This window comes from Schistocerca serialis, chromosome 5, assembly GCF_023864345.2.
Source record: "Schistocerca serialis cubense isolate TAMUIC-IGC-003099 chromosome 5, iqSchSeri2.2, whole genome shotgun sequence".
Lineage (NCBI taxonomy): Eukaryota > Metazoa > Arthropoda > Insecta > Orthoptera > Acrididae > Schistocerca > Schistocerca serialis.
This window is the reverse complement of record NC_064642.1, coordinates 467,076,188-467,100,534: the sequence shown is the minus strand read 5'-3', so window position 1 is coordinate 467,100,534 and position 24,347 is coordinate 467,076,188. Positions and strand designations below refer to the sequence as shown.

Genomic DNA, 24,347 nt, shown 5'->3' with positions numbered 1-24,347 from the left:
CCTATCGAGAACACCAGGGTGCTGTGCCGAGCCAGGAGCCATTGGGACAGCGTCATTAAAGAATCAATAGAAATACGGGTCGACGAGAATCTTGTGAACAGGGACGAAGGTTATCAACTGAGCGCGGCCTGGAATCCAGCGTTAACCGCAATATGCCGGGAACGCACCAAGAACCGTCCAGCTCACGAGACGCGACCGGAATGCTCTGACGGGGATACGAACGGCGCACCCGCTTCCCCCTCCACCCCGCCCGCTGGCTCCTCTGGACCCAGCCTCCCGCGGCCAGGTGGTGGGGGCACGCCGCAGGTATAAAGGGATCGGCATCCGCATAGTTTCGGCACTTCGCCAGAAGATGACGAGTATGTCACTCGTCGAAACGTCGCAGTTTGAAGACACCGCCACCCGGCTGGAAGCCTGAGAACTCTTCGCCAACAGTATTGTTTGTTATCGGTGGTGAGTACACCGTACACTGAGGTCTGGCCGTGGTTTCTGAGCAGGCTACCGCTTCCCGCGCGGCGACCAGCTGCTGCAGACGCTGTTGGACCTGCAGGACGTACGTTCGCGCGCCTTCGACATGACTGGAGGCAAACTCAGCGCCATGCCGTGGCTGCGCTTCATCCAGCCCGAGGCAACGGGCTACAACGCGATCACCAAGTTCAACGAGATAACAAGCGCCTTTTGTATGGTAAGTACTTGTAGTCAAGTCGTGAATCATGCGCTCAGTGTATAAGGATAAAACTTTGTAGTTAACTGGGATAAAGAAACGGAAGCGCTTGAAAATTTGCCTGGTGGCGAGGTAAAGCTAGCCGCCTGACTTGAATAAAACCCGTATCTCAATGCTGTGAAAATACACACACCCCCAGGAATTGTCACTCTCCGCATCACTCGCAAGGATGGCAGAATGCATAAGAAACTATTTGGCACTGCCTCTCATGACAATTCATGGGTTGACCCACTTTGCATAATTTACAGTATATTGAATAATCTCTCCCAACAATGTGGTTAAGTACGGGAAAACATGTTCTATAAATTACTGAAATGAAAGTGAAATTTAGTATAACAATGGGATTTATTGATTTAATGCACAAATGAACCGAATTCTCAGATACTACGATAATGCATGACCAGTGAATTGCATAACAAGTGCAACTAGTTTCCATGAATAATTAGGTGGCAAAGTTGAAATGGGCGGATGTCAAATGTTTGTAGGTCCCTTTCCCCCACTGTGAGTGGGCTGACTATCCTAACATATTGCCAATTCCTTAGCACGTGGTACAGTGACTAAGTAACAATGTTCAGCTACAAAATCCCACATGCAATTTAGATCCGCTGTGTAAACTATGCGTGCAGAAGCGGTACTGAGGGGTATAGTGTCTTGCGGTCGGCAGATAAGAACTAAATCAAATTTGAACACACACATTAATTTACCAAAAATATGCCTTCTTGGCATGCACTCATTTCCAAACTTAAGAACAACAAGAATTTCAACAATTCTTGAGATGGTACAAGCCAGATACGAGTTTAAGATAACGAAAAGAGCCACACAGAGTGGCTGCGTGGTTTGAGGCGCCCGCAGGAGGTTTGGGTCCTCCCTCAGGCATGGGTGTGTGTGTTGTTCTTAGTTTAAGTAGCGTATAAATCTAGGGACCGATGACCTCAGCAGTTTCGTCCCTTAGGAATGCACATACATTTAAACAATTGAATAACGGAAAGAAAATACCAACCAAAATACTACTCTACACAGTTACACAGATACAACTTTCTACTGCAAGCTACGGCGAATGTCAATTATGCTGGAGCTGTCATAAGTATTGGCTTGAGCTGTCCTAGCCGGTCTGACTGCTGGCGTGCTTACAACGCCGATTCGGCGGAGAGCTACATGTAGTCACATTAGTTCCAATTGGTGGCTCTCTGTCACATGGATTTTCACAAAGTAGCTCCGTGTTTATGCGGAAAGATTGTTGGTGTTTACATCCACTGTCGATGTTTTGGTCTGAGCTCTGGAAGGGAGGTCAGCCGTCCACCTTGCTTATCTGTTGTGTGGGCCCTCTAACTGATAAGGGGTCACTATGACATTTCTACCCCTGGAAAAAGAATGCACAGCACCACAAACGTCCAGAGGAGTAGGGGCATCCAGATCGACATCCATAGGTTTGTGGCCATCAGGGGCAAGAGGCGGCAATGCAGCAGTGGCAGCTGGCAGCTGAGGCAGCAGCTGAGCCAGAGGCGGAGGCAGAAGCGGATGTTTCATCACAGAATGGCCGGCGACAGGCAATGGCAGCTCCCTGGGGCGTCATGGTCCACCAGACGGGGGCAGAGCCGGTTGAGGTGCCAGCGGGCAGCAGAACCGTTAGCCCATTGTAGAAACACCATCCACAGAGCTTGGTGATGACAGCAGGCTCCCAGAGCGCCTGTGGATAAGATCCACTTCCAGATCTCCTACCTGACGTGAAAAGAATGCGCCGAAGTGCGAGCGAGAGGCTGAGAAGTCTCAGGAACAAGGGCAGATAAGGGAGAGTGGAATGGTGGACCGTGAAGTATGTCTGCTGGACTTTTAATGACATGGGGGGCAGCATGGTATGTAGCCAAAAACAGAAGCATGCCCTCCTCCAGTGGGTGATGGCTCAGCAGCTTATCAAGCTGGTTCTTCAACGCCTACACAAAGCATTTTGCATGGCTGTTTGACACAGGGTGAAATGGGGACGTGTAGACGAGGGAAATCCCATTGGCAGCACAGAATTGCTAAAACTCGGTCGAAGTAAAGTGTGGACCATTACCCATAACGATCGTTTTTCGGAGTCCCTTGACAGTAGAGACGCACCAGATAATTTTGATAGTCTTAGCGGAAGTGGTGTTCATCATGCAGGATATGAAAGGGTATCCCAACCTGTAGTCAATCAGGATGAGACACTGGGAACAATGAAACGGGCTTGCAAAATCCAAGTTGAGACATTCCCATGGAGCAGCTGATCAGGCCACGAAAAATACTGGGGTATGGATGCTGCCTAATAGGTATGGCACATAGTGCAGACCGACACGAGGGAGGCAATGTCTTTATCCAATCTGGGCCAATAAAGGTGGCGGCAGGCCAGCTGTTTGGTGAGGACGATTCCCCACTGACCAGGGTGGAGGAGGTCGAGGACACGGCGGCCCAGTGCATGCAGTACGACCACCCTGGGAACGTCTGAGTCACTATTCAAAAGTATGACGCTACTGCGGAAAAAGACTGTGCCAATGATCCCAAAAATGCTGGACTTCCGCATCACAGATGCCACTCAGAGGTGCGAAAGACAACATCAAAGTCGAACATCGCCAGGAAGAGCGCCCAACGCTGAAGGCATGTGCTGTCCGGGTGGGCACTGTGGCACTAGGGTGAAACAAAGAAACCAAAGGTTTGTGATCGGTCTGCAGAGTGAAATGATGACCATACACGAAATAGTAGAATTTCGTCAGTGTGAAGACCAGCTCCAAAGCTTCCTTTTCAATTTAACTATGTTTGGTTTGAGTGTTGGTCAATGTTTTGGATGTGAAAGCTACCGGCCTCTCAATGTCATTGAGCACTTGAAAGGGGACAGCACCCAGGCCATCGGTAGCGACGATGAGGGGCAGGGAAGGGTCGTAAATGGCCAGACATGGAGGGTGGGAGAGAGCTGACTTGACACTTCTGAAAGCCTGCTCTCATGCTGCATCCCAAATCCAACGCACACCCTTGTGCAACAATCCGGACAGGGGTGCCGATATCTGGGCGGTGATGGGTATAAAACGCCGATAATAGTTAATTTGACCTAGGACACATTGCAGTTGCTTCACGTTGGTGGGAAGTGGCACGTTTTGAATCACCTCGACATACTCCTTAGAGGCATGTAGGCCACAGGCATCAATCGTGAACCCGAGATAACTGACCTCGCATACAAAAAAGTCACACTTCTCTTTATGGCAATGCGGGTTAGCCTAGGAAAAAGTCTGGAACAGCCTACCCAGGTTATCCACGAGGTCCAATGCGGACGAGCCACCGACAATGACATCGTCCAGATAATTTGCTGCACCGGGCACCTGACTTTTGAGGTGTTCCAAATAACGCTGGAAAATGGCGGGGACACTGGCAGTGCCAAACGGGAGGCGGTTGTACCAGAAATGGCCACACTGATATTGATGGCTAGGGTCTGCTGTGATTCTTGCATCGCGCAAATGAGTTTTGACGTAAACGGTGGAGCCCACAAGACATGCGAGTATGTCATCCACCGATCTGACTGGATATGAATCGATGACTTACTGAGAATTTACCGTGACCTTAAAATCGCCACAAATGCGTAAAGCACCATTCAGCTTCTCGATTAACACGATAGGCGTCGCCCAGCGGCTGTGCTTGACGGGAGAAAGAGTGCCATCGTCGTGTAAGCAGCGAAGATTCACCTGGAGCCTGTCTCGGAGAGGAAATGGAACCAGATAGACCTTAAAACGAGGCACAGCAGAGGGAAGAAGTTGAACACGTGCAGTGAAACCCTTAACCCCTGGTGTGGAGGATGAAAACAACGTTTCGTATTTGCTGAGCAATGGGCAAGGAGGGTATTCCAACCGCCTGTACCTCATGCTTCACTGACAAACGCAGACAAGCAAAATTTTCCACACCCAGAAGGATAGTAGCGGCGGAGGAGCCGACCACCAAAAACTGAGCGGTGAAGGAACGACCATTGTAGGAGGTTTGTGTCGAAAAAACGACGTCGGCTGATATATAGTGATTCCTGAAACTACGCAAGGCGCAAGTGTACGGAGATTAAGCTGGCGAGCCCAAGCATTGGTATGGGGCACCACCCACAACAGAAACAAAAGATGCCATGTGAATCTGGAAGACCACAGGAATATGCGCTGTCTCCAAGGTAAGGAGGAAACGAGCTCCCGGCTGGGGAATGATGGGGAATACTTGTCCGTCAATGGAATGCAAGGCTTCCAGGTCCAGCGCTGATGATTCGTGACGAGCCTGTGGGTCCGCGGGAACCGTGGCATCGACGCGAAGTTTCTGCGAAGCCTGACACACAACGGCGATGGGGCCTGTTCGGCTGCAAACCGTGCACCTTGCTCACTGGTGGAGGCATTCCGACCGCTGGTGAGCTCGGAAACAGTCCGGACATGATGGAAAACAGGCGAAAGACTTTCTGTCACCGGATGTACAAACAGACTGACGAAACTCCTGCTCAGCGCTAAGCAACTGGCTAGCCGCAAAAATAATCCGAATAAGACGCGGCGGTTGTAGCCAGAGAGACAGTTCAAACGCACGAATGATCGGCAGACAGGTGTTGAGGAATAGGTCCTGTAACTTCATAATATGTGCCCAAAGACCCTCGTCTGGTGCGTGAAACACCACCATATCACGAATCAACGAAGAGGCATAAGACTGCTTGCATTCAAAGTTGGCGCACTGGAATTTGCAATCGCGGGAGAGACCCTGGAGCTACCTAATCCATTCCCAATATGTCTGATCTGGGAACTTTCGACAAGAAAAGAAAGACTAACGGGCGGAAAACGTGTATTTGTGCGTCAAAGCACTCAAACAGGTAGCCCTTATACGGGTAAAGGAGAGATCTCGAGGGGAGTGCCCAGGGTTCAGTTGTTGAATTAAACAATACATCTGTGGACAGATGGTGCTAAATAAAAAAGCTCAACTTCGATTTTCGTAGTGGATTCCATGTACCAGTAAATGTTCTTCCAACGGTTCGAAATAAGTTGACCATGGTTCGTCAGACCTATCGAAAGCTGGAAACGTCGGTGGAGCCTCACGCAAAGTGTTCATATTACCCGTGACGGAATCAACTCTATAAGCTACTTCTTGCAACGCTGGGGAATGTGGGCGGTGGTCTGACCTTGTGAGCGCTGCCTGAATCTCTCGTAGAGTTTCCATCAAGGACTGAAGAAATTCCTCTAAGGAAGTCAATTCTTCCGAAAATGAAAGTTTTATCCCCGTCGCCAATAATTGTAGTGTCCTTTGGTAGGCAGGAAAGAACTAAAGATTAAATCTGAACACACTTTATTTTAAGAAAAATACGCGTTCTTGGCGTGCACTAATTTTCAAACGCAAGCACAACAATTCTTGTGGTGGCACAAGCCAGATAATAGTGTAAGATAATAATAACCAAAATACTACTCTACACAATTACAAAGACACAACTTTCTACTGCAGGCTATAGCGAACGTCTACTATGCTAGACCCGGCGTAGGTACTAGCCTGAGCTGTCCTAGCTGTAGCTACATACTGCCAATCTGACTCTGCTGGCGTCCTTATAACGCCGATTCAGCAGAGTGCTACACGTAGTAACATTAGTTACAATTGGTGGATCTCTTGTCACATGGCTTTTCACGAAGTAGTTCCGTGTTTATGCGGAACGTCTGTTGGTGTTTACAACCACTACCGATGTTTTGATCTGAGCTCTGGAAGGCAGGGCTTGTCTGTTGTGTGGGCCCTCAGACTGATAAGGGGCCGCTATGACAGGGGGGTATCAAATTAACTGTCTGAGTTCCTACTTTGCCAGAGCTGCAAAACACTTTACCAGACCCCGTCCTCGATTTGTGTGGAGTCGACTATCAGCGATGCACTGCACTGCTGGCTGCATTCAGGAGTGCAGAACACACCAAATAGTTGAGGGCATGCTCGATGTTCTGATAAGTCGTGACGCCGGGACCTGACTGGCAATCGGTTCCCGGGTTCGATTCCCGGCGGGGTCAGGGATTTTCTCTGCCTCGTAATGACTGGGTGTTGTGTGCTGTCCTTAGGTTAGTTAGGTTTAAGTAGTTTTAAGTTCTAGGGGACTGATGACCATAGATGTTAAGTCCCATAGTGCTCAGAGCCATTTTTTGAACCTGACTGGCAATCCCGATCAGCACCTATTAAAACTGTCTGGGCTACCGAACAGCGAATACTGTTAATTCTACTGTCACTGGTCTCTACTTCACGTCTTCTCTGTCTGCCGGTCTGTAACAGAGCCCGTAGAAAAACGTTTCTCTCTACAAAATCCGAAAAAATTAAAAACGCGCTGACCCCACCAAGCTGCCAAACACAAGCGCACAAATCACTGCATATAACCCCTCCAAAACACCACGAAAATCTAATAGAATTGAGCGTCTTGCCGACAAAAATTAGCGTGGCCTTGTTATGTCAGCAAGAGTCACCCACTGTCCACCAGCTAGCCTGCCCCATTAATGTGTATATGGGGAGATTGCGGCATGAGAAACATAAATGACATATCAGAATACAGTGCGTACATGTCGTGCCAGCTTGGCGGCCATCCTGCCGTCACCGAGCCGCAATGACAAGAACACCATCACACAAAGCCCGTCAGCTGTGACCCAGGTGCCACTAAGTCGTGCTGGCAGGTTCCACGCAATCCTCACCGCCTTCCCTCAGGTAGAGAGAGCGCCCCTGGGGCCCGATATTCCTGGAAGCCAGCCGACTTGGCCTAACACAACACCCCTGTCTCACTCTCTTCTCCCACCCTGAATGTCCACCATCAGATCTTGGAAAATAGCCAATGTAGAAGAGGAAAGTCAAAACAATATTCGGTGAAAGTAAAAGCAAGTGTGATAACATTAAGAGTGAAACGGGAATTCCGTTGTTAAATGCAGAGGAGGGAGTGGATAGGTGGGAAGAGTACTATAAGTGGGTATAAGAAGAAACAGAAGTCGATTTAGAAGCAATGGGGGATCAGGTATTAGAATCAGAATTTAAGAGAGCTTTGGAGGACTGAAGATTAAACAAGGCAGAAGGGATAAACAACATCCCACCAGAATTTCGCAAATCATTGGGGAAAATGGCAACAAACCGACCATTCAATTTGGTGTGTAGAATGTATGAGTCTGTCGACATAGCATCTGACTTTTGAAAAAATATCATCCATACAGTTCCGAAGAGCACCAGAGCTTACATGTGCGACAATTATCGCACAATCAGCTTAATAGTTCATGCATTCAAGTTGCAGACAAGAATAACATGAAGAAGAATGGAAAAGAAAGTTGAAGATTTGTTAGATGACAATCACTTTGACTTTAGGAAAGATAAAGGCACCATAGAGGCAATTCTGACACTGCGGCCGATAACAGAAGCAAGACTAAAGAAAAATCAAGACACGTTCATAGGATTTGTCGACCTGGAAAAGGTGTTCGACAACGTAAAATGGTGCAAGATGATCGAAATTCTGAGAAAAATAGGGGTAAACTGTAGGGAGAGACGAGTAATATGCATTATGTAGAAGAGCCAAGAGGCAATATTAGGGGTGTAGGACCAAGATTTAAAAGGGTATAAGACAGGGAGGTAGTCTTTCGCCCTGATGAGAAGTAACAGAAATGAGAACGGCGAAAATTTAACATCAGAAATGACGGTCACGACGAAGATGAAGTTAAGGAATTCTGCTACCTAAACAGCAAAATAACCAGTGATGGACGGAACAAGGAGGATATCAAAAGCAGACTAGCACTGGCAAAGATGACATTCGTGGCCAAGAGAAGTCAAGTAATATCTAACATAGGGCGTAATTTGTAGAGGAAATTTCTGGGAATGTAGTTTGGAGCACAGCATTGCATGGCAGTGAAACATGGACTGTGGGAAAACCGGAACAGAAGAGAATCGAAGCATTTGAGATATGGTGCTACAGACGAGTGTTGAAAATTAGGTGGACCGTTAAGGTAAGTAATGAGGAGATTCTGTGCAGAATAGGAGAGGTAAGGATTATGTGGTAAACACTGGCAAGGAGAAGGAACAGGATGATAGGACATCTGTTAAGACATCAGTAAATAACATCGTGGTACTAGAGAGAGCTGTAGAGGTTAAAAACTGTAGATGAAAACAGAGATCGGAATACATCTAGAAAATAGTTGAAGATGTAGGATGCAAATGTTGTCTAAGAATGAAGAGGTTGACACAGGAGAGGAATTCGTGGCGGGCCGCATCATACCAGCCAGAAGACTGATGGTTCAAAATAAAAAAAGTAATACTGGTCACCTGGTTTAATTCAAGCAACGGGTAATTACAGCCCTTGCTACGCGATCACCTTCATAACGAAAAACCAATTGAAGAAAACAGCCAGCCGATGTGGCCGAGCGGTTCTAGGTGGTTCAGTCCGGAACCGCGCTGTTGCTACGGTCGCAGGTTCGAATCCAGCCTCGGGCATGGATGTGTGTGATGTCCTTACGTTAGTCAGCTTTAAGTAGTTCTAAGTCTAGAGGACTGATGAGCTCAGATGTTAAGTCCCATAGTGCTTAGAGCCATATGAACCATTTTGAAGAAAACAAATGAGACAGAACATGTCAAAAGAGTTTGGTGTCTCTCATACTTGTGGTTAAAAATCAATTTATAAACTTCAGTAAATAAGTAGGTAATGCTGGTACGTAAGTATAGAGATATTTTCCCTGATTCTTGTGAGTTGATACCTAGATTCATTTAAAAGTTACCAATAACCTCCATTGTGGTGGTTTCCGTTAAAACTAACTTGAACGCTGCATACGGCGAGAGCTTCTACTGCTTCTCTTCGTGCTTGCCAAACCCTACCTTGGCCAGCAGGGTCGCTGGATCCTCCCCACTTGTGAACGTTTGGAGCGCTATGGGCAAGGCTCTCCGACCATCTCTGGGTTTTGACGATCTGATGCTCCAATTCGTCAGAATTTGGAACGGTATTCCCCAGGAGGAAAGCCAGAAACTCTCTCAATCAACGCCAAGCCGAATAACTGCTTGTGTAAGGAACTGAGGTGGACAAATGCGTTATTGACTTGCTTAATTTGTGAAGCTCTTTCTCTTGAATAAGTCATCTAGTTGCTTTCTGAAATTGTAATCATTTGTTTGTCTGTACGTGGAATTCGCGTCTACCAATTTCTGTCCCATTCGGATAATTTCTTCATGGTGCGTCGCTTTCCTTTGTTCCTTTTCTTTTCTTTTTCGAGTGTATAATGATGAACGAAAATATTCTTGGAATGCAGAGACATAGAAGCAGCAAGAGCGAAGATTTTGCGTACAATGCACTTATTGCGAACTGAGGAGAAAATGTTTGTAGAGCACTGTGCAAAGAAATATATTTTGCTCCTATTCGACGGAACATCGGACTTAGTTTCGGCTCCTACAGTTACTTTTTTACAGCATACATCGGTGTTTAGAGTGATGGCTGTAGTGATCAAGCGTCTGTAGCAGCTGCAAATAAAAAAAATTTCTGGAGTTACGGAAGATTCTCGGCCCTATTAGGGCGATCCTTCGGAACAACAATCGCAATGAAGGCAAACTGGTATATGCGCGCTGCCGCGCATCGGCTCTCTCGTAAATAAATCTGCGACCATATGTGAGACGGTTCAGTAGTGATGTCTTACATGTTACCAAAATTAATTTAGCAGTTTTCTTAACAACTGTCTCGCTGGGATTTTATACGAAATCCAAAAAAACGCATATTCATCAGCGACTACATTTTTGTATTACATAGGCGAAATAGTTTCACACCTCTTATGTTATTTTGCTTTTTATCTCGGAATACTTTTATATTTTCACGATAAAATTTGTATGACATGTATCCATAAACTTCGAGAATGTTCATAACTTTTTTCATTCCAGGTTAGTGCTTCTGTTTATTTTCCACAGGTTGAATTAAAAACTTTTCTTGAATCGTTTTGCAGCGTGAGGTTTATTCGGAATTTTTACTAACCCTAGAAATTACCACCAACTGACAATGCTGTAAGACGGTGAGATAACCTTGATCTCCCTGATCTCGTGACGGCCACGGCCGTATTACGGTGATAGCTTAAATGTACGACCGGAACGTAACATCTGTCATCTGTGTTGCCGCTCAGGTAAGTTTAAACGTTCCACTGTTTCTTAACATTTGTCAGAATCTCTCTCACACTCGCATTAATTTTTTCGTGTATTACTACAATTATTGTATGTGGTTTTCTTTTGTCGTCCGAGTGGTAACTGCTGGACCAATAACCAAAAAAATTTGAACAGTTTAAGCATGTTCTGCCACACATTCATTGCTTTCAAATGACGTGTTTCGTGAACATGAATATGTACCTGAAAGGGTTTCATTTAATATACATGTTTATGTGAGTCCTATTTACATAGGTTTCTAATCTCCCCATCTATCCTTAATTTAAGTCAGTAATTTGATCAGAATCACAGAGGCCGTGGTTGAATACGCCTGCAAATAGGAGAGGTAGCTGATGGCTGGGTCTCAGTCTGGACAGGGAGCTGCAAGGCGGTTGCTCGTTTTAACAAGAGCAGGCTGCACTAGCAGAGTCTATTACAAAGTCTCACTACGTTGCTGTTCATGGCCAATAAACTTGGTCGTGTAATGTTCTAATCATCACAGGGTGAGTCAAAAAGGACGTTAGAAATTTATTGACATAACGTACAGAATCGGTAGATGTGTCATTTTGGTACGATGTGACTACCATTTGTGATGTGGGAAACATCCCAACAGTAATCAGTTTCTTCCCACACTCGTTGCAGCATGTAGGGCGTAACTTGTGCAATGGCAACATAGACTCGATTTTTCAGGTCGGCTATATTGTTTGGTAGGGAAGGAGCATACGTAACCCAGAGAAAGAGATCCAGTGGTATCAGGCACGGGGAGTCAGGTGGCCATGCGATTCACCCTTCAGTCAGTCCACCAACCTGCGAAGCGATTATCGAGGAAACCACGAACATCCCTGAGGAAATGAAGTGGTGCACCGTCTTGCTGATAGTAAAACACCCCATCTCGTTCATCTTCATCGATCTGTGGAATGAAAAAGTTTTCTTGCATATTCAAATACACAACATCAGTGACAGTTTTCTCATAATTGTGAACACGCGGGCAACCTGGTGATTTATCATGTCGCATTGAAAAACTCATCTCAACAAAGTTCTTGTGGCAAGAGTAAACTATGGGCCTGCATGGAGGTTCTTTAGCATGTTCGATGCAAAATTTATGCCGAACAGTGTTTCATGAAACCAAAACACACAGCGAGCATGCTCCACATAGGTGAAAGTACCAATATAACTGTGCGGTATCAGGCGCTCCTGGTGGCAGAATGGAGTACTGATGCTCTATACGAGTCAAATCTGAGGTCGTTAGCTACAAAATGACACATCTACTGATTCTGCAAGTTATCTCAATAAATTTATATATCATTCAACAGTTGTAAAGTCCTTTTTGACTCACAATGTGCACACCATCTCTGAACATCTAGAAAATACCTGTATACATCTACATTAGCCTTTAATTTGAATTAAGGCCATTCTCAGCCAAATTTCTTTAGTTGTACGAGTAGGACGCAGCAGAGAGCGCTAACTGATCAGAAGAGCACAATAAGTACTTCGAATCGTTCAGTTTTCCCACTGTCGAAACATCTTTGCTTATAGGTTCAATGACATTGTGATTTTTCGTGTAAGCTTCCTACACTTCATACGATAGGACAAGTACCTGTCTGTTGACAGCATTCTGTTGTGAAACGCCGTCCGGGGTGGCCGAGCTGTTCTAGGCACTACGGTCTGGAACCGCGCGACCGCTACGGTCGCAGGTTCTAATCCTGCCTCGGGCATGGATGTGTTTGCTGCCCTTAGGTTAGTTAGGTTTAAGTAGTTATAAGTTCTAGGGGACTGATGACCTCGGAAGTTGAGTCCCATAGTGCTCAGAGCCATTTGAACCATTTGTTGTGAAACGCAAAGGTTGCCGGTAGTACCGAAGCTAGACGATTGTTGACAATCCTTGCGCCAGCAGTGTTTTTCGCTCTTGGAGCACGCGTACTCTGGTATCCAGCCTGACGAGTTTGAAAGCCCGCTGTAGCGCTATCTGTGGAGATAACGGTCGTCCTGCCGGCCTATCAGCGCTTGCGGCTGCCCTTAAACGATTTCATTGTGTTACAGTACAACGTTATAATGAACGACTGAAGCGATTAGAGAGATTTGCTGTAGCTATATTATTTAACATATTGTCCAGCTACACTATTACTATTTTAAATATTGTCGCAGGGCTTTGCAGACACGTAGATAAACTCATCCTTTTTTTTTGTTACTAGTGCTCCATATGTGCCCTCCCCCTATTGATTCCACAGACATGAAGTTGATAACCAAGATTTCCCACTTTTGCCGCGGCATGTCCCTGTTAGTGTGTTCAAAGGCACTGTTGATGCAAGCACGCAGTTCTGATGGGCTGGTGGCAGCGAAGACGTAAACACTGGGTCTTTCACATAACCCCACACAAAAAAATCGCAAGGGGTTAGGTCGGTAGAGCGTCTATGCCATGGCATGAATTACTGATGATCATCCCCCACCTCCAAGGCCGACCTATCATGTCCCCCCCCCCCCCTCCCCCAAGTCCGATCCATCAGATTCTCATTTCCTGTATGAGAATTCACGAACATCGTGATGGAACGGGTATGGAGCACTATCCTGGTGGTAGGTGAAGCCCACACTGTCAGCATCCTGTTGCGACATGAGCCAGTGTTCCAGCAAATCTAGATATGTTCTGTAACGGTCATTTCGCAGAAGAAAAATGGACCGTAGTTTTTTAACAGTGAGACTGCACGGAACACATTAACTTTTTGTGAATTCGAATGTGGTGCACTACAGAAGGGGGATTCTCTGTCTCTCAGATTTGCACATTGTGCCTATTCACTGTGCCATTCACAAATAATGTTGTTTCACCACTGGATATGAGTTTCGCTCAAAATCCATCCTCTACCACAAGCTGTGCCACTGAGCTGAAAATTCAGTGTTGGACATTGTCATCGGGAATCAGGGCTCGTGGCCATTGCAGGTGGTAAGGCTTCAGGTTAAGCTGTTTCCTCAAGATCTTCCAAATGTTCTCTTGTGGTAGGTTCAGCTCTTCGTTAGTTCTGTTCTTCGACTTCTCTGTGCTACATGTAGAACTCGGCCGCAGGCAGCCAACCATTTCTTCATTCACTTCAGGCCTACACATCGAGTTCCCCTTGCAGGGGCATCTTGAAGGTTTAAACTAAGCGTACCACCGTCGAATGGAGTTGTCAGTTGGTGTATCTTTGCTGAACTTCATTCTGGAATGTCGTTGCACTATTACGAGAGACTGATGTGAGTGCATTTCAAACGCAACATACGCTTTTTCGGCGCCTGTGGTCATGTTGCCTCATTGCTCTTTGCTGCACTCTCATGGCACAAATCCGAAGTGCTGCTCAACGGTACAAAACTTTTGAGTTTTTCTATGTCAATTAATGTAGCTACAGTGAATTTATGAAATTGTTATAATCGTTTATAGTGACCATGTACTTATCTCGCTACAAGTCATTGTCTGATTCTGGATTTTCAGCACCTTTGCGTTTTATCTTGATGTATTCGCTGAACTTGTTCTTCCGCCGTATCATCATCGTTGTTTCTCCTCTGCTGTAGTCCACCTATTTACTTTCGTCGCCTCACTGTCGGCGCCCTTGGCTGCTCGGCCAGACCCTGCAGATTCCCGATCTACTACTACTACTACTACTACTACTACACACACATACACACACACATACACACATGCACATACTCATACACACGCGCGTACACAAAAACAAAATTATGTATATGCAGCTCGGACCTGCGTTGTAGATATTTCGTAGAAAAGTTAGGATGAAATCATGACAAGTTTCTCGTATCTATATGTAAGTTAAATCAAGCTCTAATATCATGAAAAGATATACTCACCATATAGAGAGGAGGCCTTGAATCGCAGACAGGCACAACAAAAAGACTGCTATGCATTTGACCTTACGGCCAAAAGACATTTTTCTAAGCTAGAAAGCACACCCACATGGCCGCTTTCTCTGGCCACGATTCCCAGGCACCAGATCATTACGGCACTCAGGTTGATACCGTGTTCCTTGACTTCAGGATGGCATTTCATACCTTTCCACACTGCCTTCCGGTGAAAAAAATACGAGCTTAGTATCATGGCAAATTTGCGACTGGATTCAACACTTCCTTGCAGACAGAACTCAACACGTCGATCTTAACGAAGCAAAATCGACAGGTGTAATTTAAAGAGAACCTCAGGCTAGCGTGATAGGACCGTTACCGTATACAATATATGTAAATGACCTAGTTGAAAGCAACGAAACCTCTTTAAGACTGTTTGCAGATGATGCAGTGGCCTACAAGAAAGAGCAATGCCAGAGGACAGTATCGATTTGCAAATTGATCCACAGAGTATCATAAATGGTGCAGAATCTGGCAGCTGACCCTGAACGTAAATAAATGTAACGTATTGCGCATTAATAGAAAACCAAACCCCATATAATAAGTCTACATTATTGATGACAAATTGCTGGTTGGTTGACTCGGGGGAGGGGACCAAACAGTGACATCATCGGTGCCACTGGATTAGGGAAGGATGGGGAAGGAAATCGGCAGTGCCCTTTCACAAGAACCATCCCGGCATTTACCTCAAGCGATTTAGAGAAATCACGGAAAACCTAAATCAAGATGGGCAGACGCGGGTTTAAATCATAGTTCTCCCGAATGCCATTCATGTGTGCTCCACCTCGCTCGATGACAAATTGCTGGAAAGTATCTAGGAGTAACTATCCATAGCGACTTTAAATAGAATGAACACATAAAAGAAATAGTAGAGGAGAAGCAGATGCCAGACTGAGGTTCATAGGGAGAGTCATAAGGAAATGTAACTCATCCACGAAGGAAGTGGCTTGCAAGGCGCTTGTTCGACTGATTCTTCAGTATTGCTCAACAGGTGATCCTTACCTGGAAGGACTGATAGAAGACGCAGAGAAGACCCGTCTTAGAATGGAGCATTCAATCACGGGTTCGTTTAGTCAGCACGACATGCTCAACAAACTTCAGTGGCACACATTACAAGAGATGCGCTGTGCAACACGATGAGGTTTACTATTGCAATTTGCACTGAACACTTTCCGGAAAGGCCGGCCGCGGTGGCCGTGCGGTTCTAGGCGCTGCAGTCCGGAACCGCGGGACTGCTACGGTCGCAGGTTCGAATCCTGCCTCGGGCATGGATGTGTGTGATGTCCTTAGGTTAGTTAGGTTTAAGTAGTTCTAAGTTCTAGGGGACTGATGACCTAAGATGTCAAGTCCCATAGTGCTCAGAGCCATTTGAACCAACTTTCCGGAAAGAGCCAGACTACATATTACATCATCTCACACTCACCTCACGATGTGACCACGACGAGAAAATTCAAAAAATTAGAGCTAATGCAGAGCCTTACCAACAACAGGAAAGTGGGGATCGGTTAGTGATACCAGACGTAACCTCCGCCACACACCGTTAGGCGGCTTGCGGAGTATGATATACATAACAATTTGCCCATTGGCATGGACGCTGATATCAGAGTATCTCAGCATTTGTGACCCATATCGTCGCTAGAATGGTCCCCCGTTAGTCCCTGCTCTGCTTATACAGTTTCCTTACCGTGTCAAGTAGCCACAACGCCACCAAGAAGCGTTCAGCCTCGCGATGTTCAGTGGTCATAATGTTTTGGCTCAACGATGTATTCTCTTTGTATCCAGTGCTAAAGTCTGGATAAGGAGAAACTGCGATACTAGCAGTCAGCTTTGACTGGTGGCGTAGTACACATGTGACAGACGATATAGGCAACATGACGACTATAACGTCATATCATTGGCGATGTTTTGAAACATGAACAACACAGACAGTTTTCATGGTGAGATTTAAGTACACCGGTGAAAGGTATTTTGATTTGCAGCAGTTATTGTCATTCGCATACAAATAAGACAAAAATTTCTTAGAAAGAAAAAGAGGAGAGTACCACAAAAACAATTATCCAGCGATAATGCGTGTTGGAGCGTACAATACGAACAAAAGAATTACTCATCGCCAGTAAATCTTGACCAGTATCGGAAAATGCACTTTAGCTATATAGCTCAAGTGGATACAGCGATGCAAATTTCGAACATAGACGTTCTTTTCAGTAGTAAGTAGTAAAAGGATTTGACATGAAAAACTTGAGCTATTTGTCGGAAAGAAACCAAATCGAATATCGTAGAAATGGCTCTACAGCAGGAGTGAAGATCACAATGCCCAGTCTGACCTAAATATGAGACATTCCGTGGCGGCCGGTTATCGTGTGCTAATGTGCTACATTAGACTGTAACTATCGCACTAGAATTATGTTATTTCTCTTCGAATGTGAGTTGGAAATCGCACTAAAACTTTGCTACTGCACTTCGAATGCGTGCTGGTATACAAATAAAATGGACGGAAACATGTTTTGTAGTGCTCTCCCCGTTATAATTAGAAATCATTGATGACTGCTGAAATGATGGTCAGCTGCGCTACAATTAACTCAGACTTCGACTGCACATGCTATGATGTGACGTCATCCCTTCTGGCTCCGTGAGTGCTACGTCACTCACAGCAACGGGTCAATATTTTCTCTGAAAGTGCATGTAACGTATTGTGTGAGCGTAGAGTATGAGAGAGGCTTAAAGAATAGTTGAGCAACAGGAGCATGGCCAAGTGGTCATGTGCACTGGCTGACAATTCACTGGCTCGGGTTTGATTCCCGCTGCTTCCATATTTTTTCATTTTATTTTATCCCTCTCAATATTACACGATTAACTATAAAAAAACTAAATGTATTTAAACAGTACAATTCATTACGTTGGTTCGTAAGTTCATTGCATTTTCCCATAGGTTTAATGAACACAACATGTAACGGTACCACCGACCACCTTAATCGGCAATCGATGCTAACGTTATACCCCTGCGAGGAATTTCTGAAAGTTGTGACAGTGAGATAACCTAATGGAAACAGAACAGTCAAACTGGGATTCTTTTCCGAAACACACCAGCAAAGTATAACCAACAGTAAACGGTGGGGCAGGAGCAGACGTTCTCCCAGCACAAAAGTAAGTTGTAACATTATATATTAAAACTGGTCGCCATCCTAATTAGCCTTTCTTGTGTCAAGCAAAATGATAAAGCAGAAGGCACTGCTAAGGTTAATCTATCCTTCCTTGACACACACACACTAAACTATTTCCTCATATGTGTTCATATTACAACGCAGTAACCTAAACTTGCAGATAGATGTGAAATTAACGAACAAATGGCCAATGAGACAGTAAAAGTAACATTTGCCTCTCAACAACAAGTATTTTAAACGAACTAGGTGTAACAATTTATAAAACCAAATACCGACACACAGGAACTAGTAGCAATACTGAACACAGAAGGGCTTGAAATGATTCTGAATTTAAATCAGGGGTTCTGCTAATGATCATAATCTACAGTTTCATTGTTTAGTACAGGGTCTCTATGCTTGTGCATTAACCATCGTGCATTAGAATAGATAACACAATAAATAGTTCTTTCTTAAACTCGGCTTGAAGCAACTAAACAGAATGCAGATCTAACTACACTGGTTCTGAAGGAGCCTTTGCATTTCTTCCATAACTAACTAGCCTAGTACATGAGGACCCTTAAACTTCGAAGAACCATGCTCATTAAGAAAACTACACTAGTTTGTATGAGGAATGACAAGTATTCTAATTGTTAATTATTAATTAAGTAAAGCACAAAAAAATATAAAATTTTAATTAACAAATGTGCTTTGATAAGCAGTCTTTTCACCTGCTCAAAAGTATAATTGGCTGTACAAATGAGAACACAACATTAAATTCAAGCTCAACCACTCTCTCATAATAAACCAGGATTTTTGATTTGGGATAAACACGGGTGTAAGAAAGAGTTTTTAGCTACATCACGATTATTATTAAAATCAACCAAATTTCACAAATACCTGGTCTATTTACACAGTGCCAAATATAAACAATTTAGTGGAAGGCTGGTGGCACTGGCGGCGCAATTTACGGTGGCTGTTAACATGGCGGCGATGCAATCACAGCAATACTGTTGGCCATGCCCTGTTACATATTTTCTTGGCGTTGAAATTACATTTTCATAGGGCCAAAAACCACGCCATGATAATGGTGTCAAGAAATGCACCATCCGAGGCCCATAAATACTGCTCTTAAGATCTTCTGGCCTCAAGACTCCAAAAATATGAGCTACAATCATCCGCTATTGCTAACGAGCTGTTAACCACAGCACTGCTCAGCCCAGACTCCTTACCCGTCACAACGGACGATTTGCCACTTGCGCGCCAACCACACCTTCTCCACTCTACCAGGCTACCTCCGTGAGTGCGGGGCTTCCCCACATCTTTTACATTCAACGCTATGTTTCCTAGCTATGGACCAAGCCATTTACAGTACGTTACGTAACAATCATTCCATTAGTTATTTAAATTCACAAGCATAATTTAAACAACATTGTTCAAAAGTTACACATAACTGAAACATGTATACGTAGTCTAAGAGTTTCCATGACAGATACAACATTATACATAAGCAATAATACAAATTGACATAGAAATATCGATACAAATACAAAATAGGTCAAAAATGGTTTTACAAACAGATATATGTAATAGAGACTTTAGTCATCAATAGTATACTCTACTTCACTATTTGCAACAGTCTGCCAGTGCTCAGATAAGAAACTTCCTGGCAGATTAAAACTGTGTGCCGGACCGAAACTCGAACTCAGGACCTATCCCTAGGTCCCGAATTCGAGTTTCGGTCCGGCATACAGTTTTAATCTGCCAGGAAGTTTCATATCAGAGCACCTCCGCTGCAGAGTGAAAATTTCATTCTGGATACATCCCCCAGGCTGTGGCTAAGCCATGACTCCGCAGTATCCTTTCTTCCAGGAGTGCTAGTTCTGCAAGGTCTGCAAGTGAGATTCTGTAAAGTTTGGAAGGTAGTAGACGAGGTACTGGCCGAATTAAATCTCTGAGTACGGGTTGTCAGTCGTGGTTGGGTAGCTCAGATGGTAGAGCAGTTGCCCGCGCAAGGCAAATGTCCAGAGTTCGAGTCTCGGTCCGGCACATAGTTTTAACGCACCAGCGAGTTTCATATCAGCGCACACTCCGCAGCAGAGTGGAAATTTCATTCTGGAAACGTGGGATAACTTTTCGATTCCGTAACTGTAGAAACCCTGTGTTTTTGAGGAAAAGAACTTACCGAGTCATGTTCGACGCGCATTTTCATCCTGAATGGAAGTTTCTTGGAGGTTCTTCGACAAAGAGCCGAAAAGATGAAAATCCGAGGGGGCAAGATCAGGTGAGTGAGGTGGGTGCTGGTTTATTTCCTAACCCAACGCCTGTATAGTGTTTTTTGACAGTCTAGCAGAATGCGGGCGAGCGTTATCGAAGAGCAGTATAACTTCACGCAGTGTTTGGTCGTTGTTCTTGGTATCCGTCTACAGCACGTCCCACTTGTTGATAATCGATGCCAGCAGTGACGGTTACACCTCAAGGAAGTAATTCGTAGTACACCACTCCGTCTCTGTACCACCAAATGCATCACATTATCTTTTGTGGATGCGCGCAGTTCTTTGCACGGGGAGTTGTTGCTTTGGACTCAGCCGTTCCTTTCTTTTCCTTATGTAAGATAAAGACACCATTTATCATCCCCAATAACGATACAGTATAGGAATGGTTGGTGCTTTTTTACGAACCAATTAATGACGAGGAAGCAGAGATTCACTTATGGTCAGCTGTTAATTTTTGTGATTTTGGTTTAGCGTAAGCGGTACCCATACACTCAATTTTTGTACCTTCCGCCTTGCATGCAAATGTCGCACAATGGTGAAATGATCACAGTTCATCACATTTGACAGTTTTCGCGTACACTAACGCGGACCTTTGCAGATTAATGAATTTAAACGATCTTCATTAAACCACGATGGTCTTCCCGAACGTGAAGAGTCACTACTGTCGAAACGATCATCCTTAAAACGAGAAAACGAATTTGTTGCCGTGCTCTGTCCAAGGCCATAGTCTCGATACATGGCGCAAATATTGCAGGCTGCTTTCGCTGCTGTCACGCCTCAATGGAACTCAAATAGAACAATAACTAGGAAATGTTCCCATGTCTCCACCTGACACTCCCTTTTATAGCGTCAACAGTTCCACGCACTATCTCCAAACGACAAAACGACAATATATAAACTCAAATAGCAACAGTGAACTACAAATAAAAAAAGACAATCGATAAACAAACTCCGAACAGATCCTGGAAGACCATACGGTACTGACCGACCACCGTGTCATCCTCAGCTTATAGGCGTCACTGAATGCGAATATGGAGAGGCGTGTGGTCAGTACAACGCTCTCCGGGCCGTTGTCAGCTTTCGTGACCGGAGCCGCTACTTCTTGATGAAGTTGTTCCCCAACTTGCCTCTCAAGAGCTGACTGAGTGCATCCCGCTTGCCAACAGCGTACTACAGACCGGACGGTCACCCACCCAAGTTCTAGCCAAGCCCCACAGCACTTAATTTCGGTGGTCTGACGGGAACGGGTGTTATCACTGCTGCAAGGCCATTGTTCCAGTTACGATGGCTGCCCCTGCGATTCAAAAGGTTATAGACCACCACACTGCAGCACATTGCGAAATCTATTCCCGTGTCGCCACTAAAGATATATATCGTACAGTAATCAAATCTAGTATCGGAAAATAGCCTTTAACTTGAAAGCTTATCGTTCTCTTTGCTAAACATCCGATCAGAAAAGTTAACTGAAAGTGCGTAACGTTTTCAATATAGCTTCCAGTGGGGTAGGCTAAATGGAATATTGAAGTTCTGTCTTCACTCCCATTCCATCTTCGTTACCTGCCACTTCAGAAATTACGATTAGCGATGTAATCGCGGGCTAGGTAGCAATCATCGAACGTTCTGCAACGGAAACGAACTCAAGTACCCAGGCGCCGAAAGGTGGCTTGGAGAAGTCTGGCAGTTTGCTTTAGTATCAGTGAATGGAGCTTCACCTATGCCACAAATCATCTTTATTTCGTAAGAAATGATCAACTAGCCGCAGACAAATGAATAACTCCAAGGCAAGATCGCAAAAATAAATGATTACTATGATATTGCACGTTAAAGTATGCTCCCCTCAACGCAATAACTCTGGAAAGACTTGAGAAATACACTGACTTGGCGAGAAAAGTAAGAAACTGTCACGTACAAGGAGGTAAGAATATTAGCCTCTCGAATATCTGGCAGACACAATTGAGAAACATGCCCCTTTGCTAATTATGGAGCCCTTGTTGCAAACACTGGTGACTAAGTGGGGAAACAATACGGAGCGGCAGGGAACTGACGCCCAGTGATATCTTTCGTTGACTCCAGAGTCGTTATAAGTCGATAAGTATTACTCCTAACGTTTCACTGACATGACTGATTCAAGTGAGAAAAAGCGGAAGCGCCAGAAGCGCAACCTAACGTGGCCTAAATTCCAACCTCGTTAGAACAGCAGAAGGCTTCGTGCAATCGCGATCGACGGCCCACCAACCGCAGTGACCCAATGTCGTCTGCCCAGCACTCGCGCGCCACTCCACTCACTCCGCCTCGAGAAGCACTCAGACAAGTGAAGTCATACCGTGATCCGTAGAAGCGGGAAAGAGAAAATGCGTTAAATTTTAAAGTGACGAATCGTGCCCCCTCCCCCCCCCCCCCCCCCCTGTCGTAATGTTCCCATCCTCGTCCGAAAATGTACTTTATCGTCTACTGGCCTCACTCCCTCGCGAGTACTACTCTCAAATCCACAGGGAGAGGGCAAAAGCTCGTTTCTTTTAAAAATGTCCAATCATTATAATGCTTACAACTCTGCGTCCCTCTGCCTCTCTCTCGCCCTTGCCTGTCTCTGTCTCTTCCAAAATGGTTCTTGGTTGCAGGTACAGAGGGTAAGCCGACCACTGAATTTATAACATTCCAATCGTGGACCACGCATTTTTCTGTCCCCCTTCCGTCCTGCACTTCCTTCTCGTACACAAAACTGGCCACCTGCCTCACACAAGGACCTCCTACTCACTTCCAAAATAACATTGTTTCATGTGGTGGGGAGAGATTTTGGTTGAAGTTTGACGTCTTCATCGCGCAAGGCACGTTTTTTCACCCTTGATGTAACATCCTCTTTCAGTGCGGGGGAAGTTTTCCTTAACATCTGAAAGAGCCAAATAGACATTACCGCCAATGCTGGGCCTTTCCTTCCTCTTCTACGACGATACCTTAAATCTCATCTACCCACATAATCACCCAGCTGCAGTCGCACATGGGATGAGGAGTAAGGGAATTTAAAATGAAGTAACAATACCTAACATGTCCCATCTTCCTTCAAGAAGTCTTGCGTGTAGTCTCCCCACGGTAAAACTGGCATGGCAGACTCTATATGGCACCACCGGCATGACGCACAGATCAGACATTTCGCCAGTATGTATGAAACTGGGACCAACAGTCACCTTTCAAATGCAGACTGTGATTTGCAATTATGAATAACTATATGTACTCATCAGTAAACTTTCCTTTTAATTAATTTTTCTGCACTAATCGATTGTTCTGTTTCACAGTAAAACGTAGTGATGTTATCTGTGCAACTATTAGACAAATTCAGTGATTGTTGTGCCTCAAGCGGAAAGAGAAAATGCAGATAAGACACTTCCTCATCCTCCTTTGTTAACCATCCTTGAAATTTAAGCCCAACTAGCATTTGATTTACTCGTAACATGACTTAAGCATTACAAAAGTTTAACATAGCTTTATATTCACGTAGGAATTCCACACCCAAAATCATTTCTGTTGATAAAAGAGGGACTACTAAGAAATTTGCAGAAAACTCGTGTCCTTGACACCTGAAAACTAAAGAAGTCTGATTGCATACGTCTACACTCTTTCCTTGAATGACTCCCTTTAATTTGGTCATTAATAATGGCAAGGTTGGACAAACAGATGCCTGTTCACACTTCTTAAACATTGTCTCACTAATTACATTCACAGGGCTACCAGAATCAAGTACAGCTGAAAGTAGACTATTTCCTACCGAGATTTTTATAATTGGACGAGCATACATAGTTTCGCTGTTATCATTTTCTTGTAATAATGTGTCTCTAATGTCCTCCAGTCCAACAAAGTTAACATAATTTGTATGTCGGCTTTCCGCCGCTACAAACGGTTCGTTTGTAGTCCTTGTTGCTAGTCATTGTTGTGCCGGCTCGTATTGCCGCGAATTATTGCTTGGGTTGGGTGGTCTGATTTCTACATTGTCCCCACGCTCTAAATTGGAATTTCTGCGATCCTGCCAATTTTGATTTGTCCCTTCATCATAACTGTTTTGGTTCTCATAATTGTTATGACCATAATTTTCACGTGGGCTCGATGCTCTGTATTCTGCATGAGCACCGCGTTCCGAATTGTAATTTGCGTGTCCGCGCCAATTTCGGTTGGCCCTACCGCGACCATTCCTTCTAAAATAATTTTCATTTCCATAACGCCTTTGCTCTCGCG

The 24,347-nt window shown here is 44.9% G+C and overlaps 1 protein-coding gene across 1 annotated transcript in view; it reads left to right on the top strand.

Moving 5' to 3' along the window:
• LOC126482001 (methyl farnesoate epoxidase-like) overlaps positions 1-24,347 on the top strand; it is a 332,140-nt gene that overhangs the window by 135,666 nt on the left and 172,127 nt on the right. Inside the window, exon 4 of the mRNA XM_050105967.1 lies at positions 498-685. Within this exon, the coding sequence (XP_049961924.1) occupies positions 498-685 (188 nt within the window). The remainder of the gene's footprint in view (positions 1-497; positions 686-24,347) is intronic.